Here is a 17,843-nt window from a genome sequence, read left to right as displayed (position 1 = left end):
ATGAAATTTAAGTCCCTGATAAGTGTACATAAACTCTTAATCAGAACTGTCTGTATGTGCTTGTGGTGCCCGGTTGGTGTCGTGTCACATTTATGCCACAAGGGCGCACCAGAGAGCAGCAGCAGTATATGCATGCAGAAAGAAATGGAAGGAAATTGTGGCTCTACTAATGAATACCTACATTTCTTAGAGTACATGGTGTAAATAACAGTATACAATAGCAGGACAGGTAAGAAATAATAAAGTCATGTGCTTAGGTGTGTAAAAGGTCAAGCAAAATTTGATCCAGTTCTCAAAGTCAGAAATTCATTTATTAAAAATGTTCTGTAGGTGGAAAGTCATACTAGGAGAGGTCATCAACAACTTTCAGGTATGCCAATATTGAGATTCACCTCCACATTTGTAACATTTGATCCAAACCGATGCGTACAATCATTAATGCTAAAGGCATTGTGCTCTCTTAAAGAGAGGTGCAAACAGCAATGTTGTCTTAAAGGTCAGCCTGTGTGAAAATGGAGAACAGAAACATGCAGGAGGAGAAGTGAAAAGTGGGGTTTTTAATAAACCCATGCATTTAGTTGAAAAAAAACCCCCCATTAAAATAAACACGTGACACCACAAGAAAAACACATATAAAAGTAACCAGGCAATATTCTGTAGTTCACAACCAAAAAAAAAAAAAACAGGAACACATAAAAATGCACCAAAACAGTATATAAAAATATAAAGTAAAAATCAGCTTTCTTTACTGACAACAAAGTTCCCTTTGAAGTTTGTATAGAGCGTTCCACACAGGTGATCCTGAGTGGTGTGGGTGTGTTCATTCCTCTTTCAAAGAACAGTTAGAATCTTTACCTGATGAGTTAAGCAGCAGCTGATTATTGTAGTGCAATTTTTCAGGTGCTCTTTTTTCTGTTTATGTCATGAAGTATAAGATTTAGAACACATAAAGCATAGTGTTCATATGTTTGCATAAAAAAGATGAATTCAGTGCAAGGTAGAACTTTTTTTTTATGGGTTATGTTAATGCCAGAGGATGCGGCTGTCCTGCTGCTGAAGTCTCTCAAAAACTCCATATGGAATGCATTGGTTCCACATCCTGGGATAGGATCAGACAAACAGAGTTTAGGACATGAAATATAAACAGATCTGGAAAAAAAACAACTTTTTTTCAAGTATTATGACTCACCTTAAAGTTTTAACTTTTTTGCAGTTTCTCAAACTCGCTCCCAAGCTTTGTGCTCCAACATCTGTCATCTTGTTATATTTAACGCTATCAAGTGAAGACAAACAGGGAAATATAAAGATTTAATAATCAAGGAACATTTAACCTTTGCACATACATTTAAATGTGATGCCTCCAATTTATTATTCATAAATGTTAGTATTCATGTTAAACTTGTTTATGTTTTAAACTTCTTTTAATTTCTTTAGCGTTTTTTGGGGGTATTAACAATTACAAAATAGTGCATAATTGTGGAAGGAAAATAGTACATGGTTTTCAGCTCTTTTTTTAAAAACAAAAATCTAAAAGGGTGGCATGCTTTTGTATTCAGCCTCCCCAAGTCAATACTTTGTAGAGGCATATTTGCTGCTATTTCAGCTACACGTATTTTGAGCTTTTCAGTTCTAATCTAAATGACGCCATTGACAATTTATCTGTGCAAAACAGTTAAACCTCAATCAGGGGGACTTTTTTTGCTCTAAGTTGGATTAAGATCATTGACTGTGCACTCTAACGCATGAGTATGATTTGATTATATGTTTAGGATCACTTTCCTGCTGGAAGATGAACCTCCAACCCAGTCTGCAGTGTTTAACTGCCTCTTTTCCAGGATTACACTGTATTTGGCACCATCCATCCATAAAGTTTTGTGAGGTTTAGTCACATAAAAGTCACCAATAGTCTTACATATGCCATATTTTGCCATGGAGAAAATGATCAGAAAACCTGGATCCTCCTAATGGTCTGTGTGAATTTGTGTTTCTAAGCACTTAGGTGAGAGGGAACCATTCCCAGCCTTGTAACCCACTTGATAGTGGCACTGCATCCATCTTCTTCCTAAATCTTACCAGCTTCCCTGCACCTGCACTTCCACAGCTTGATGTTGCCACCACCATGTTCAACAGTGGGGATGGTGGTGTTTTGCATATAGGCCAAAACGTTCATTATTTTTGTCTCATTTGACCAGAGCACTTTCCTCCACATGTTTGCAATGTACCTTGCATGGCTTGTGGCAAACTTCAAACTGGAAGTCTTATAGATTACTTGTAACAACGGCTTTTTTGGTCACACTCTTCCATGAAGGCCAGATTTGGAGATTTGCAGCTCCTCCAGAGTTAGCATGGGCCTTTTGAATGCTGCATGGCTAATGTTCTCCTCCCCTCAGTTACTTCTCAGAGACGTTTAAAGCAGATCTCTAAGATGTTTGCTGTGATCCTTGGTTTTCATGAGGCTACAGGAAGATTTTTTACTCTACACTGCACAGTATTTATACAAAGATGTGATAAGACACAAATTGACCTCTGGATGCAGTTGGCTGCATTGGATTTATTTATGGGTTGTAATGGGGGAAGACATGCTTTCAGATTTTTATTTTTGCTTAAAATTCGGAAAACCAAGCATCTTTTTTTTTACAATCAAAAGGATTAGAATCAGAGTCAGCTTTAAATCCAAGTAGATCAGGTTACTTATCTACTCCTAAAACAAATAATCTAAAATATGATCTGCATAGAGAGCTTCTTATATTTTTATTTTATATTTAGTGCTGGAGTGCAAAGAAAATAAAACATAAGTTGTCATATCTAATAACATTTCTAACAAGTCAGGAAGGACAGCAGACTTACTCGAGGTCTGTGAGAGAAGCCATGTGTGGGAGGACAGCTGCTAAACTCTCTGCCCCTTCGTCGGAAATCACATTACTGTACAGACTGGAGACCACAGAGATGGAAGTGAAATTAAGTGGTTCTAAAACAACATACCATTTACAGATGTTTGTGGAGGTGTTCATGCGTATGTGTGATGCGCATTTCAGACCTTAAACAGTGCAGTTTGGGCAGGTCCTTCAAGGCGAGGGCTAGTTTCTTCACTCCTTGGTCTCCTACGCAGTTCTCGGACAAACTGAAAACAATCAGCTTGTTCAGTTTAAAACGTTAAAAGGAAGACAGTGAAAAAAAATAAAGAAGGTATAAACATGAACTCACTTTAGTATCTCCAGAGAGCGAAGAAAGACTAATGCATTTGCCAGTTTCTCTGCTCCTTTGTCTCCAATCTTACTGTTTTCCACACTGTAAGAGGTTTGAGGAAGAGATAATTAGAAGAGTGTTTTGTATGAGGAGATAACTTGAAATACAAAGACGTGTGTACTTACTCCAAGTGCTGAAGGTTATGTAGACCAGGCAAAAGGTCCCACAGCTTGGGAAGAGCCAAGGGACCGTTTTCTGGGCCAAGCCTTTAGGGAGAGTAAGCGCTATCAGAATGGCCTTATTTTGATTATTTTTATTCCATTTATTATGTTATCAAATCATGTTCCACATTACATTGGAGTATTACTCACTCAAATTCCAGCTTATATAGCTCTTTGACAGCTGGCACTCCGTCTGCCAGGATGGAACCTGATTGGCTGGAGCTGCAGTTCAGTGTAAAACACATGTTCAGCAAACAAACATTGAATATTTCAAACATACATTGATTTCTGTGCGTGTGTTTTCCACCCTACCTGGATGAGAGCCTCTTGTGGGTGTGTATGCTGACAAGACTTTCCAGGTGCTCTATGTGACAAACCTGTGTGGCTTTCAGAGGATGGATCTTGAACTTAGACACTGCTCCTTGTAGGAGACCTTCGTCGCCCAGCTTCTCCAGTTCCTTCCACAGGGTGAGGACATCTGCTATGCAGGCCCTTAGGAACACACCGTGAACACATGCTCCATTTTAAATATGTACATATGTTTGTTTTCCCTCGACAGCATGAAAAAACTAAATTACTTATTTCAAGTTATCATTTTTTTTAATAATATGACCTTGTGACAGTTCTTGCAACATTTTATCTAATAGAAAAACATTCAGCATTTCTCTATGGTTCACTGATCATATCTTAAACCTCAGACTCCGATATCTATGTGGACATTACACAGAAACAGGTATCAATGTCTTAAACACACCCAAGCCTTCAAATCTCTCAGATGCAGGACTCAAAGACGCTCTGTCTATTTAGGTCTTGGCACATGAAACAAAACTCTTTACCCCATAATGTGAGAGGTTTTTAGAGGACAGGTGGTTTTGCGGCTATGGGGCAAAACCGTCGTGGTTTATCGACATGTAGAAAGGTTACCGTGTCGCTTCCAAAAGTGTCATATACAATACACATCTCTTATATCATACATACTGTCAGTGAGCTGAAAAATGTGGGTTTCCATTTGTGGTTAAAAGTTGATAGCTGTAAAGTAATTAGTTGAAGAGCACATCCTCAGTGTGGTTCCCATCACTGAACTTACTGAGGTTTTCTGGAGTCCAAAATCTCGAAATGTGATGTTCAAGATGTGTATTTTAGATCTTTTTTAGCTGCGAAAAGATTAATTTCTAAATTAGTGGATTTGCTTTTAATTATCTTTTGTTGCATTGTTTTCATTGAAAAACACACAGAGATTGTCCAAAGCCTTATTCTGCACACCTGAGTCTCAAGGGGACACTTTAACTGTATTATTATCTTCAGGAACAAGAACTTTCTGTTTAAGCGGTAAAAATTGCATTTGAGAAGATTAAATTTAATTTTGAGCTAGTTTTTTATCCCACTGCAATATGCTGCAGCTTTCTGTGCTTTCGCATATTTTTTTTATTGTGCTTTCGCATATTTTTGTTTATCTCTGCAGTGCATCCTTGAGTTGTGACAGATCACCGTATGCAAGCTAGAGAAATATTACAAACCTTTCATTTCACTTTGCCCTCATTTTAGCGTAAGATTTAGCTGAAAGTGCAAGAGCACAGAAGTTGTATTTAGAAACTGACAGATACAGAAGCAGACTTCTGTTAACAAGCTGCTTGAGGTTTGCTGAATCTTAGTCGTAAACAGGAAACATGAGGCGTGAAGGTGCTCCATCTCATTGAATACACATTTTCCCACGATATTTTTACACAATGGTACCAACTGACTTGGACGTCATTGGCTTGTCGGGTTATTTAACAGAGAAAATTGAACAGGGAATTAATAAAGCAGTCCAATGTGGTCCAAATACCAAGAGGGAACATTGGAGGTTTCCAAGACCTGCTACACACCAACATAAAAATGATTTTTCCATTGACCCTGACCTCTAAATCCAAAGTGGCTGGCTTGTATGCAACAAGTGATCTCTGTAATAAAGTAGCAGTTAGTACCTACTCAAACATTCTAAACAGTATTTTACAACCTCCTAATAACAATGTTGCTACAGTACATTATTAGCTTGTATGGCTAATAATAGTTAAATGGTCACATTTCAAATAACAAATTCCAACTGGTTTGTGGACTTGGAACCTGGAATGTGATTACGTTGGATTTAATGTTATTCCAAGTTCCACCTATAGAGGTAAATCGAACACAACTTATGTAGCTACCAGCTGGTTCTGCTGGTTTGTTGTCGTTTGCTTCAAATTGTACCTGTGGCTCTTTGAACTGAGGTTTTGGATGAAACAAAGGCTCTGTCGACATTAACCTCGATATTCTGAAAACTGAGATTTTATGCACAACTTGCAATTACCATGAAAAGGTTTAATGACAAACTAAGATTTTCTAAACCCCCTTCAAAATAGAGATTAAAAAAATCTCTTTGTGATGTAAGCCTGATGACTGTGTATTATTATTAAAATAACTAGATCAGTATAACTCAAAAATCACATGTTTAAACGGTTCACCTTTTTGGCTGTTTGGGCCTAAAAGCATTAGCTCACAGATAATTCTTGCTTATTCAGCTTACAGATAACTGCAGTTATCAGTTTGGAAACCATGCAAATAAACAGATTATTGCATTATTAATTTTGGACAATTTTTAGAAGTAGTTAGTTTTACCTGTAGGTATTGATGTTGCTGAGGCCCACCAAAGCTCTAAGTCCACAGATGTGTATCCCAGAGTCTTCAAGATCCAAACAGAAACTTCTGCCCTCAGCTCCACCCCTACTGAGAGCGTTCTGTACTGTGAACACATCCGGAGGGCTGAGAGGAACACCCCGGAATGATAAAAATTCAGGAATATGTACCGCCAGAAGGGCCAGCATTTTGCCACCGGTGTTCCGTCCATTCTCTTTGTGTGTGAAACTTGCTTCATAGACATAGTTGCACATCTCCAAGATCTGAGCTGAACTCAGGTCCCCGAAGGACAGACCTTCTAGGTGTTTCATCACCAAAGCCTGCTTGCTGGCAACCATGTCCCTAAAGACAGTGTCTGAGTATGAATGAAGCATCTGTAGCTCCGTCTTGTTGTGGAACAAGAGGCCCAATGCGAACCGCTGTGTGAGCTCCAGCTCCTCCCTCTGAGATTTCCGCCGGCCTTTTGCACCCGTCTGGAAAGGCAGGGTCTGGAGAAAGGAGCGGTCTGTCACAGTCCTGGAGAGAGACAAGCACCGGAGTGGGTGAGGGAAATGCAGTACTGAAAGTAAAAGACCAAAAAAGACCAGGAGATGGAAAGGACAGGTGGCTGATCCATTATAATGCGAGCTGAACAGGCAGATGCCTTTCAGTAACATATTTTAATCTTTATTATCAACTGAAGAATACAGTTTTCATTTACCTTGACAACGACAAATGGACAGCAGCCATATAACTTTGAAGGAAAGGGTTGGCCCACAACAGAATGTTGTCTTCACACTCATCAAAGGTTTCTGCATTTCCTCCTTTTTGTTTGCTCTCTTTCTCCTCTACTCCTACCGTCCCATTGTTAACTTCTCGTCCTCCTCCTTCACTGTCCTCTAATTTGGCAGGTGTCCTTTTCATGAGTGACTGAGACAGTAGCAGGCCTGCCTTCAAGCTGAACGCTCTCAGTTTGGTGGAAATAGTTCGTTCTCTGGGAACAACAGATGAGTTAGATTTGACCCCTTCCCAGGCTAAAGAGCAAAGCTGGGACAGCAACTCTCTGCTCTCTGTCCTGTTTGTGTCCTCGCAAGCATTCTCCTCTTCCAGTTTCTCCTGTCCTTTCATCCTCCTTGCCCTTTGGCTGCGAGAAGAAATGCGTGCTACCGCTCTGGCCCTTGTTCGATTATTTTTGTGTCCTCTCCTTCCCTGAGAATTGTTTGAGATTTCTGTTTCTTCTATCGGTTCAACAGTTTTTTGGCTCTTGGGCTCAACAAGTGACTCTGGGCTTCCTCTGTCTTTTTCCATTTTCAAACAGAGCACCTTATGACAGAGGGTGGTTAAAGTTCTTGGTAAGGCATCTGAACTTTTGCACTGTTGTAAAACGTTGCAAACTAAGTGACAGAGTCCGGGGTTCCAGCAAAGGAGATGCAGGTAGTTGCAGATTTTTAGATAGTCCAAAGCAGATGCTCTAAGTTCAGGATCAGAGAAGTATTGGGACACATACGTCTCCACATTTGCTGGAGTAAATCCGCAGACTTCCAGAAAGCTATCTGTGCGGCGGAGCAACTGGCTGGCGGTGCCTCTTGGGCGGATGGCGAGGAGGAGCATGCAGCCTGGAAGCAGAACCCTCTGAAGAATCCCTGAGAACAGCTGCTTTACTGTAAATGCCTGAGCCTTGCTGTCTTTTTGCAGTGAGGCTACCAAGTCCTTCTCCTGAGTCTGAAGCAGCATTTCATAGTCCCGCAGCTCGTCAAACCCATCAAAAACAACAAGAACACGTTTAGGAGCTGCGAGGATCTGAGCGTACACTCCTTCAGGGTCCATGCAGGGGGGAGCGAAGGAGGACCGGCTGAGCAGCAGTGTCTGGAGGCTGTGGACAGGTTCTGTTAAAGTGAGCTGTTTGCCATCCAATAAAAAGACAAAGTCAAACTGAGGTATGCAGTCTTTGGACCAGTCGAGACACAGCTTCTTGATCAGAGTTGTTTTCCCCATGCCGGCATTGCCAAGCAGCAAACTGCAGCGTTTACCATCCAGGCTGTCAAAGATCTGAAGAAGACAAACATACATTCACTTACTCATATGAACAAACCAGTATATTCAGCTTCAGTGGTTGTTTTTGACACCATGGTCGTATGGCTCACTGCCCAGTTTTACCACCAACAAGTTGTTTTATTGCTTTCCTGCTACAAATATGCTACCTATCTTTAAATCTACTTTCCATTTAAAAAAAAAAGGGTCCTAAAAATAAATGTATTTCTGTACACCCAAGAGTTCAATTAATGGTGATTTTTTACATTTTCATTCAAGCCTCCATGTTTCATTGATATTAGACTTGCATCAGAAGTCGTTCTTGAATCATGATTTTAATGCAGGTCCATCATGCATCACTCAATTAGCCTCCGTTTTCTTCCAATTAAGGTGTTAATGACAGTACCTTGAGGGTGAGCTCTTTCTTAATCTACCTCTAGGTTTTCCTTTTGAATTTGTTTGCACTTGCTTCAAGTCTTAAAAACAATTCACACAGAACATTTATTGCATTTCACTACCCTTTTGATAAAATTATTTATTGAAATGTGTCTGATAATTATTTTAATACTGTTGCATCTCTTAAATCATATTTCTTGTGAATCAGCCTCCTGCAACAGCACATTCAGGTTTCCAAGTCCTCTTTTTTGACTGCAGGCTCACGTATGATTTTCAGATTTGGGTAGGTATTTTTTCTGGAAATACTTAACAGTGGGTACTACTACACTACCTAAATTTAAGGGAAAAACAGCTAAAAGTGAAAATAATGTTACTTATTTACTTTATTCTACAAAGCCATAACGACCAGCTCCTAACTGAAATTATCTAGTGTCACATTTGTGATTTTTACATTTTGTCTCTCTAAATTAAACAGCTGAAGAGAATGTTGTCTATGACGTATTAACCGTCGTACTGTGAGCCGGTCTATAAAAGAAACACTCTTACCTGACTCCGTCCCACTGAGCTCTTTTGACGGTCTATATCTCCAGTTATGATGAGCTCCTTGTCCAGACATCTGTTTGTGTTTTTCCCAGAGCGAGCCATCTCTCTCTGGCTCACATTCACGTCCACGTAATGGGCGGACAGCCTCAGGCCTCCCTCCATATGCTGGCAAGCTTGACTCATGTGTGTTTTGGACTGCTGGATGTAGTCCTTCACGCCCTCTGAAGAACCAAAACAAGTTGCCAGTTTATTCACTGAGTTATATGAAATTGTGGGAAGTAGTGAGAGGAAGTGGCAAAAGCATGCAGAGACTTACGGGGGATTTCGACTTCTGGAGGAGACTTAAGCGCCTCCTTACATGGGGATATCTCTGAAACAGGATAAGTTATGTTAGTTACATGACACTAAAACTGAAGGTACCCTCTAGACCAGGGACTGAGAAAGACACTGAGGCTTACCGTTCGTGGGGGATGAAGGTGGTGCAGCAGGGGGAGACATGGCTTTGCTGGCTGTGTCTGACATGGAACCTGGCTGAAATGAACTCATCAGAACGGGCGCCACTGCGCCATCCACTACAAACACAAGATAAAAAAAACCTCAGACAAACAGAGAGATGAAGACCTGCATGTATGCACATGTGTGTATTAACACCCCCAGATTAAATAAAGCAAAGCTCACCTGGAGAGAGCGGTGGAACTTGACGTTTGCAGGTCGGAGAGGGAGCAGGAACTAAGAAGGAAACAGCATTAGAGAAGACAATGCTGGTTCACCACATATCTGCCTAACAATATTTAGTACATTTCAGACAGTTAAACACAAAAGAACATTAACAACATACAAGATTGATACAAAAAGCTATATTGTGAATGATTTAATGTTTAGAAGTCCAGAATGACATATTAGAATGTGATACATTCTAATACTGCATTGATACAACATAATAAAGTTAAATCGCTTTAAAAAAGTGAGGAATGTTTATGTATTTACAGAAACAGTGAAGGGCTTTTAAAGGAAGAATCCCACCATTTAACTTTAAGTGACCCTTTGGGGTAACTTGGTGACAAGTCAGTATTGCAGAAAGCCATTTCTAATCAAAAGGTTGTTTAATGATGTCAAAAACCAACAATGCAGTCACTCAATGAAAATGTTTGGATATATTTTTTTGACATCTCTCAAGTATCAACAATTTAAAGCGGCAGTAAGAGAAATATTACATGCATTTCTAACCAGTCACTCTGCCCTCTTTGCATATAGTCAAACCAACAATTCAAACAAATAAGTCACTGTGTGACTGAACAATGAAACAGCATTGGATTGTTTTATGCACTAAACAATAAGACCATTTTGTTTCTGCACAATATAAACTAATTGATTTGTCCTTTAAAGACAGCTGTCATAAGCTTATGATGAATGTGTACATGTTCTTATATGTGTGCGTAACCTGTGGTCAAAAGCGGGCAACTTGCTCTAGAAAAATAAGGATTTAGGGTAATTCAAAAACACCTGGTGCAAATCTGTCTAACATTTCCAGTTTAGTTTAGTTGATGTGAGAATAACATAATTAGTACAAAATGAATGAAAATTTAAGCATATACGTTTTGGTTTAACAGTTTTTTAGAGACAAATATATTGCCAGATACAAATCAGACATAGCTTTACTGGGCTTAACATTCTGCTTAGTAACATCCACAAACCTTTATGTACTTTTTGGGGGATTTCTTTGATAGCTTAACACATAGTGTATAACTGTGAAGCAGATGGAAAAAAAACAAAAAATGAATGGCCTCATTTTTGATTTCTCCAAATAAAAATCTGAAAAGTCTGGTGGGCATTTGTTTTCAGCCTCCCTGAGTCAATACAACTACAGCTCCAAGTCTTTTGGGTAATGTCTGTGCCAGCTTCGCGAGTTCAAAGAAAGAAAAATTCGCAAAATAGTTCAATCTTAGCCAGAGCTTAGCCATGTTTGTGAACATCAGTTTTTAAATTATGCCACATTCCCAATTAGATTTAGGTCAGAACTTTGATTAGGCGATTATATCACATGAATTTGCTTTGAAATAAACCATTCTCTTGCAGCTCTGGCAGTGCATTTAGGATCATTGTCCAGCTGGAAATTAATTGTCTGGCCAACGTCTTGATTTTAGGCTCCATCAATCCTACCATCAACTCTGACCAGCTTCCCTTTACATGCTGGAAAGAAGCATTGCGACAGAATGATGCTGCCATCACCACGTGGGTGGTATGTTTAGGCTGATTGATAGCTTTCCACCACACATAGTATTTTGTATGTAGCCCACAAAGTTCAATATTAAACATTTTCAGATTTGTTGAGTGCACTATATCCCTTTGTCTTGTCAACATTCTCCCACGTGAGCTGTGGATCTCTACAGGTCCTCCATAGTTTGCATGGGGCCAATGGCTGCTTCTCTGATCAGTGCTCTACAGTCAACTTAGACAGGTTTGTGGCTGTGCCTTACTTTTTCTGTTTTTAGACTGAACTGTTTTTAGACCGAACTATTCTGTGAATTGTTGCTGCTTTAAATATCTCTTTAACCCTGACTTGTCTACTGTGTTCCTTGATCTTCATTATGCTGTTTGTTCTCTAATGTTACCTTGCAAACCTCTGAGGCCTTCACAGATCAACTGTATTTATATTGAGAATAAATTACACACAGGCAGACACTGTTTACTAAGTATGCAACGTCTGAAAGTAATTGGTCTCACTGGATTTTATTTAGGAGTGATGCAGAAAAGGGAGCTAAATGTTAGTGCATGCCACAGTTTTCCATTTATTCTTTTCCTTCTTCCTGCTTTGTTTTAATCTTTTAGATAATATCTCAAAACATTGGAAACTTATTTTTGGTTGTCACATGACAAAGTAGAAAAAAAAATTCATGAATTTATAACCCCTGACAGGTATGCTGAATTATGCTGCTCTACTTACAGCAAGTTTCACTCAGAAATCCTGCTGCCTGGTTGAAATTGGTGTGGGTATGCCTCTGTTACTATGAATCACTCCATGAGTCTTAATCCAACTATTTAGCTTCTGACTCCTTGATTGCTTGCTTCAGTAATACAATCATTGCTAATGATCCAAAAATAAATAAAAAATGGGCAAACTGCAAAGCTAGAAAAGCTCAACAAATTTTTTTTTTACATACAAGCCTTTTATTTTATACAATACTCTGTTGGGCCCCTAAATCCAGCTTTCAGAAACACTGATTTAGAGGCTCAAAGGATCTGTTGCTAAAATTCCAGCACCAGACACTCAAGGACACCTTGATATGGTCAGAACAGCTTTGGCTACAAATGAGGGACCTATGAATGTTGTCACAATGTTCTGGCTGACCAGTATAGTTCTGTGGTTGAGGATCCCAGAAGTATCTGAGCAGAATTCACTGCTAATTCCCCTGAATTTTCCCACTGAAGGACAATAAGAAATAGTAGATTTACTCACCAAAGATGTACGTAGGCATAACAGATGTGTTGGGGAGTGGAAGTCTAATAAGTGGAGAAGGAGAGGAGGACAGCTGGACCACCTTGTAAGCAGGGGAGTCTGGAATTGTGATCAGCTGAATGGGAATGGGATTGGCTGATTGGGAAGGAAACACGTGGACGATTCCTGGCGGAGTGGTGGAGGGGCGTCTCATTGGCTCTGTTGGAACTGGCATTGTTTCAGCATCTGCACCTGCAAAGCAACATCCTTATTGTTTTCTGCCAACAGATTTTGTTCACTGTGAAGGAATCCAAGTGGGAGGGGAGAAAATGTTCACATGCTGCAGGTTTACCAGAAGGAACAAGGGATTTAAACTCAAAGTTGAAAAATAAAGACTTTAAAGTGCAAAGGAACTGTACTACAGCAGCAATGTGATCAAATAAAGTCGTCATTTTAAGCTTAAGGGTTAAGGAAGCAAATGTCAACAACCCCCTAAAACTGGTAAAGTACAACAACCAAAATAACATAGAGGAAGTTGAGCTTTGTGAGAGTTCTTCTTTTGATTTATCATATCTAACATCATAGAATTAAGCTTCCTGTTTCTTTGTCTACAGGACCAAGTCAAACATGACCAACAAGAATATCTTTATCCTTTCATATCCCAGACAACATGCACCTGCTATGTAAAATGGCATTGTCCTGATGTGACCTGTAAAATGCACAACGTTTTAAACGTTTCACATGTATATTCTATAAAGCCGTGGTATAAACTGTGTTTTTAGTATTTGGCTGTAATGCATAGTAGCTGATACATGTTTGCTTTTATTCATGTGGTTCCCTTCAAAATTGTATAAGTTTGTAATACAAGAAACTAACCGTGGGTGACAGTTGGCTCAACAGTTTCCTCTTTGGTTTTTGGTGAATCTGCAAAAAAAATAAATGGTTCTTAGCCCGAGACCCACAAATAAAATCTATTTTTTTTATATTGTTGGTGTAGCTCAAACTGTGTTCTCAATATCACTGGTAGTACATTCATCAAAGGTAGTTTAAAGAACACCAACTATGAATTGAAGCAGACAAAAGCGAACCAGGATTGCTTCTGGCAATCCCTTTCTACTGCAGTAATTGTATATGGTAATTAATGGACTCTACACAAGAAAAAAAGTTCTACCCAGACAATGGATGTGTCAAGCACAAGCTGCAAGAAATCCCAAACCAGGTAAGCAAGAACACAGTGACATAACCATGCAAGAGAAAACAAATTGCAGTTTTTAACAAGTGTGAATAAACCTTTAGAGTGGACCTTTAGAGTCTCAGCAGATGAGGCTGATTTATACAGCTTTTATCATTCAGAAATAATGAAAAAGACAGTCTTGTTGCAGTGTTGGTTTAAATTCTCTGTCCACATATGGACATTTGGAAAGCGTAGGACCTGTACTTCAAACATTTCAAATAAGGAGCACTAAATTGCTTATGCAAAAAAAAAAAAATTGCACAGGTGGGTGTGTTGCATGTGATCTACAAAGATTGCATGCACAGTGGATAACGGGTGCAAAAATGGTGCAGAATGCCCTATTTAAATGAAAATTTTGTGTGTACTACTGGCTGTCATCATGGACAGTTTGAGAGAGCAGAGCGGATATAAAAAAGTTCGAAGCCATGAAGTTGGGGATAATAACAATAATATTAATAATAAACTGCATTTATATAAGCAGTCAGTCAGTAATTTTCTACCGCTTATTCCATAGTGGGTCGCGGGGGAGCTGGTGCTCCAGTAGTCTATGGGCGAGAGGCAGGGTTCACCCTCGACAGGTTGCCAGTCCATCGAAGATTTATATAAGCATTTCAAACATTTAAAAACAACAGTAAAAACATTTGAAAACATGAAAATCCTAAAAGCTACAGTTAAACCATGAAATATCAATTATAAAACCTACAAAAGAAAATCGAGATACAGCTATAAACAGCTGTATTTAGCTACGCCAACTCATTCACACATCCCGCCTCCCTTCCCCCATGTGCGCGCTCTGATGACTCCGTCTGCAACTCGCCCCCCCATACACAGTCTGTGAGAAATATTAGCTTTCTTTCTGTGAAGTCATTTGAATTGAGGAATATGACTCACTTGACCCAAAGTAGGCCCATAATAATTTAATACAAAATGATTGGGCTTCGCACAGAGCCGTAAAGGAACACTGAGGCAAAAAAAACAAAACATGAAATAATATGTCTTGTACGCAAGGAGCACACAGGACAGGTTTTTTTGTTTGTTTTGTTTTTCCTTCAATGTCCCTTTGGCTCCATGACGGTTTTCTGGTCTCTGGTGCCTGTTAATGTTCAGTTCTGTTTGTTAAATAACATCACACAACATTTTGTAATCAATGGCTAACAGAAGGACAAAGAAATACTGACCAAAGAAAATATGGTTGTCGCCTAGTTAATCTGCCGTGATAAATTGATCTGAACTTTGGAATGTTATAACTGCCTATAAAGATAACTAATTTAGAAATAAAACATTATGACAAGTTTGGTGTCATCATGTAGATGTGGACCCTTTTTATTTACCCTTATTGAATGTTTATGAGTGAAATCTTCTCAACAGTCAGACAGAAAATCATTAGAAGTCAACTGAATTTGTCACCTATTGCTTTTTGCCTTTTCACTCTCAAGTTTCCATCGGTACACTGTTTAGAGAGGGCATCTGGAAGAAACAGATTCAATGTGTGAGCAAGCAAATACTACAGATGGGCAACTAGTACAGCCAAACTTAAGCTCCGTTAACCTCTCTGTCTTTTTCTTTTAGGTTTTATTTTGTCTGTTGGCTGGCTCTGCTCTTTCTGCTCTTTGTGGTTAGCCTCCAGTGCCACCGGAGGATCACCTGCGGAGCACAGAAGAGGAAGTGTAAAAGTCAGTGAGGCGGAAAGCAGATGCAGGAGACAGAAACAGCTGTTTTTGTCAAGCCTTTTCAATAGGGATCTGAAGAGCATGGCTAATTAAGTGTGTTATTTCCTGAGAATTAGGAAAATTCAAAACAGGAATTGGCACAAGGTGGTAAATAGTGGCCAGAAACACAAGTAAAAGATAATAAACCGGACAAAAAATAAAAAAGTGTTCCTTTATGTAAAGTAAAAGATCACATGGCAATGTCGATAAATAAGTAAAAATAAATATAAATGGTCATACTGACAAATTACTGTATGTGAAACTCAATCACACAATTGGGTAAGTGTAAAAGGCTTAGTTCTGTCCATATTATTGGGGCTTTTAAAATTATTTTTTTTAACTATATGAAACAAAAGAATAACAAAAAGTGATGCTCACTGTTGATGATTTCATCCACGAAATCAAGCCCAACTGTTCCTTGCTCCTCAAAGTTGAGGAGCAAGGTCGGATCCAGGTGAGAAACTGCAAATAGATAATTAGACAATATTGTTATTCTTTTTTATTGGGTAAAATTGTGAATATATGCCACAAAGCTTTAATTTTTTGCACTTACCTAGGTAATCATCATCCAAAAAGTTTGATATGTCATCATCTGGAACACAGATAATATTAATATTCAGTGTTTAAATTCATGAAAGTTTTAGAATTGTAACTATGTTCCTACAGTTTCTGCTAAATGTTTTGGGTCACACAAGCTAATCTGATTTTTGTTAGCCTACATACTTAATGTTTTATTAGGCTACAAATAAAATTAAACTGTTGACAACAGTGGAAAGAATCCTTTGAATTGGTGGGATTTGTTTCTATGCTGCGTTGTCCAAATACAGACCAAACAAGCTAGCTTTAACCTCCTACAGCCCCCATTTTGTGCCCTTCATGCCCTCAGTTTGGTTAAGGCTTTATTTGCTTTATTGTTAATTTGAGATTTATTTGATTCTTGAAGCTATTTGTATGAAATGTTGGTAGCTAGAACTCCCTTTCAGATAAACTGAAGCAGCTTTTTAATTTAAACTTTACCTTTTAAATATGATCAGTTTCTAAGAACTTCTAATTTGTAGTCCATTGTTTTCTTTTCCCCAGTGGCTGCCAGGTTGGATGAGGGCAAACATTTGTTGCCACCCCTCACAGTGAAAAGGATTTGAAGGGAGGTAAAATAATTGCCAATGAAAACTCCACCAAAGAGTTGCATCTTCAAATTAATGATTTGAAATAGCAACCATTTCACACCACCTATGTGTCAGGTGGTTCTTTCATAAGTGCTGCCATGAAAACCCTTTTCAAATTCAATTAAATTCAAAATACTTTATTAATCCCAAAGGGAAATTAAATGTTGTTATAGCTCATATTATGAAGGTTTCCTCAAAGAGCCGTTGTAGATGCTGATGGCTGTAGGCAGGAAGGATCTCCTGTAGCGCTCCGTCTTACAGCAGATCTGAAGAAGCCTCTGACTGAAGACACTCTGTTGTTGTAGGACAGTCTCATGAAGAGGATGCTCAGAGTTATCCATAATGTTCTTCATTTTATGAAGAATCCGTCTTTCCACAATGATCTCCAGAGGTTCCAGAGGAGTCCCCAGAACAGAGCCAGCCTTCTTTATCAGCTTGATTAGCTTTTTCAAGTCCCTGGCTCTGATGCTGCTTCCCCAGCAGATGATGGCAGAAGAGATCACACTTTCCACAACAGACTTATTGAAAATATGCAGCATCTTGCTGCAAACACCTAAGGACCTAAGCTTCCTCAAGAAGTACAGTCTGCTCTGTCCATTCTTGTAGATGGCTTCACAGTTGCATCTCCACTCTAGTCTGTTGTCCAAGTGAACACCGATGTATTTATACTCCTCCACCACCTCCACCTCTTGTCCCATGATAGAAATAGTTTTTGACTTATTCCTGTTTCTCTTAAAATCTACAATCATCTCCTTTGTTTTAGTCACGTTCAACATGAGATGATTGTTTCCACACCATGCCACAAAGCGGTCCACCACCTTCCTGTACTCAGCTTCTTGTCCATCTCTGATCCACCCCATGACTGCAGAATCATCTGAGTATTTCTGCAGATGACAGGAGTCTGTCTTGTACTGGAAGTCTGAGGTGTACAGAGTGAAAAGGAATGGTGAGAGTACCGTCCTCTGTGGTGCTCCTGTGCTGCTGACTATCTGGTTAGACTCACAACCCTTCAGTCTCACAAGCTGTGGTCTGTTTGTCAGGTAGTCTTTGATCCAGGAGATTGTTGAGGCCTCCACCTGAGTCTTCTGGAGTTTCTGACAAAGCAAATCAGGTTGAATTGTATTAAATGCACTGGAGAAATCAAAGAACATGATCCTCACAGTGCTGCTGGCTTTGTCCAGATGACAGTGGGTTTCTTGAAGCAGGTGTATGATGGCATCTTCAACTCCATCTCCACAGCGATAAGCAAACTGAAGGGGGTCCTGATGGTTTACTGTTTGCTTACTCAGG

The 17,843-nt window shown here is 39.3% G+C and overlaps 1 protein-coding gene across 2 annotated transcripts in view; it reads right to left on the bottom strand.

Annotated features, from left to right (window-relative positions):
- Window positions 1–292: 292 nt before the first annotated feature.
- LOC124862270 (MHC class II transactivator-like) overlaps window positions 293–17,843 on the bottom strand; it is a 30,973-nt gene continuing 13,422 nt past the window's right edge. For both annotated transcript variants that reach the window (XM_047356088.1, XM_047356089.1), the window contains exons 3-22: window positions 15,941–15,979; window positions 15,766–15,849; window positions 15,227–15,322; window positions 15,086–15,145; window positions 13,321–13,368; window positions 12,466–12,696; window positions 9,687–9,737; window positions 9,467–9,580; window positions 9,325–9,378; window positions 9,012–9,229; window positions 6,760–8,087; window positions 6,042–6,575; window positions 3,720–3,899; window positions 3,558–3,629; window positions 3,372–3,452; window positions 3,205–3,288; window positions 3,038–3,121; window positions 2,848–2,931; window positions 1,190–1,273; window positions 293–1,099 (exon numbers count right to left, since the gene is read on the bottom strand). In XM_047356088.1, the coding sequence (XP_047212044.1) occupies window positions 1,024–1,099; window positions 1,190–1,273; window positions 2,848–2,931; window positions 3,038–3,121; window positions 3,205–3,288; window positions 3,372–3,452; window positions 3,558–3,629; window positions 3,720–3,899; window positions 6,042–6,575; window positions 6,760–8,087; window positions 9,012–9,229; window positions 9,325–9,378; window positions 9,467–9,580; window positions 9,687–9,737; window positions 12,466–12,696; window positions 13,321–13,368; window positions 15,086–15,145; window positions 15,227–15,322; window positions 15,766–15,849; window positions 15,941–15,979 (3,602 nt within the window). In that variant the 3' untranslated portion in view covers window positions 293–1,023. The remainder of the gene's footprint in view (window positions 1,100–1,189; window positions 1,274–2,847; window positions 2,932–3,037; window positions 3,122–3,204; window positions 3,289–3,371; window positions 3,453–3,557; window positions 3,630–3,719; window positions 3,900–6,041; window positions 6,576–6,759; window positions 8,088–9,011; window positions 9,230–9,324; window positions 9,379–9,466; window positions 9,581–9,686; window positions 9,738–12,465; window positions 12,697–13,320; window positions 13,369–15,085; window positions 15,146–15,226; window positions 15,323–15,765; window positions 15,850–15,940; window positions 15,980–17,843) is intronic.

This window comes from Girardinichthys multiradiatus, chromosome X (assembly GCF_021462225.1).
Source record: "Girardinichthys multiradiatus isolate DD_20200921_A chromosome X, DD_fGirMul_XY1, whole genome shotgun sequence".
Classification (NCBI taxonomy): domain Eukaryota; kingdom Metazoa; phylum Chordata; class Actinopteri; order Cyprinodontiformes; family Goodeidae; genus Girardinichthys; species Girardinichthys multiradiatus.
This window is presented reverse-complemented; position numbering and strand designations above follow the sequence as displayed.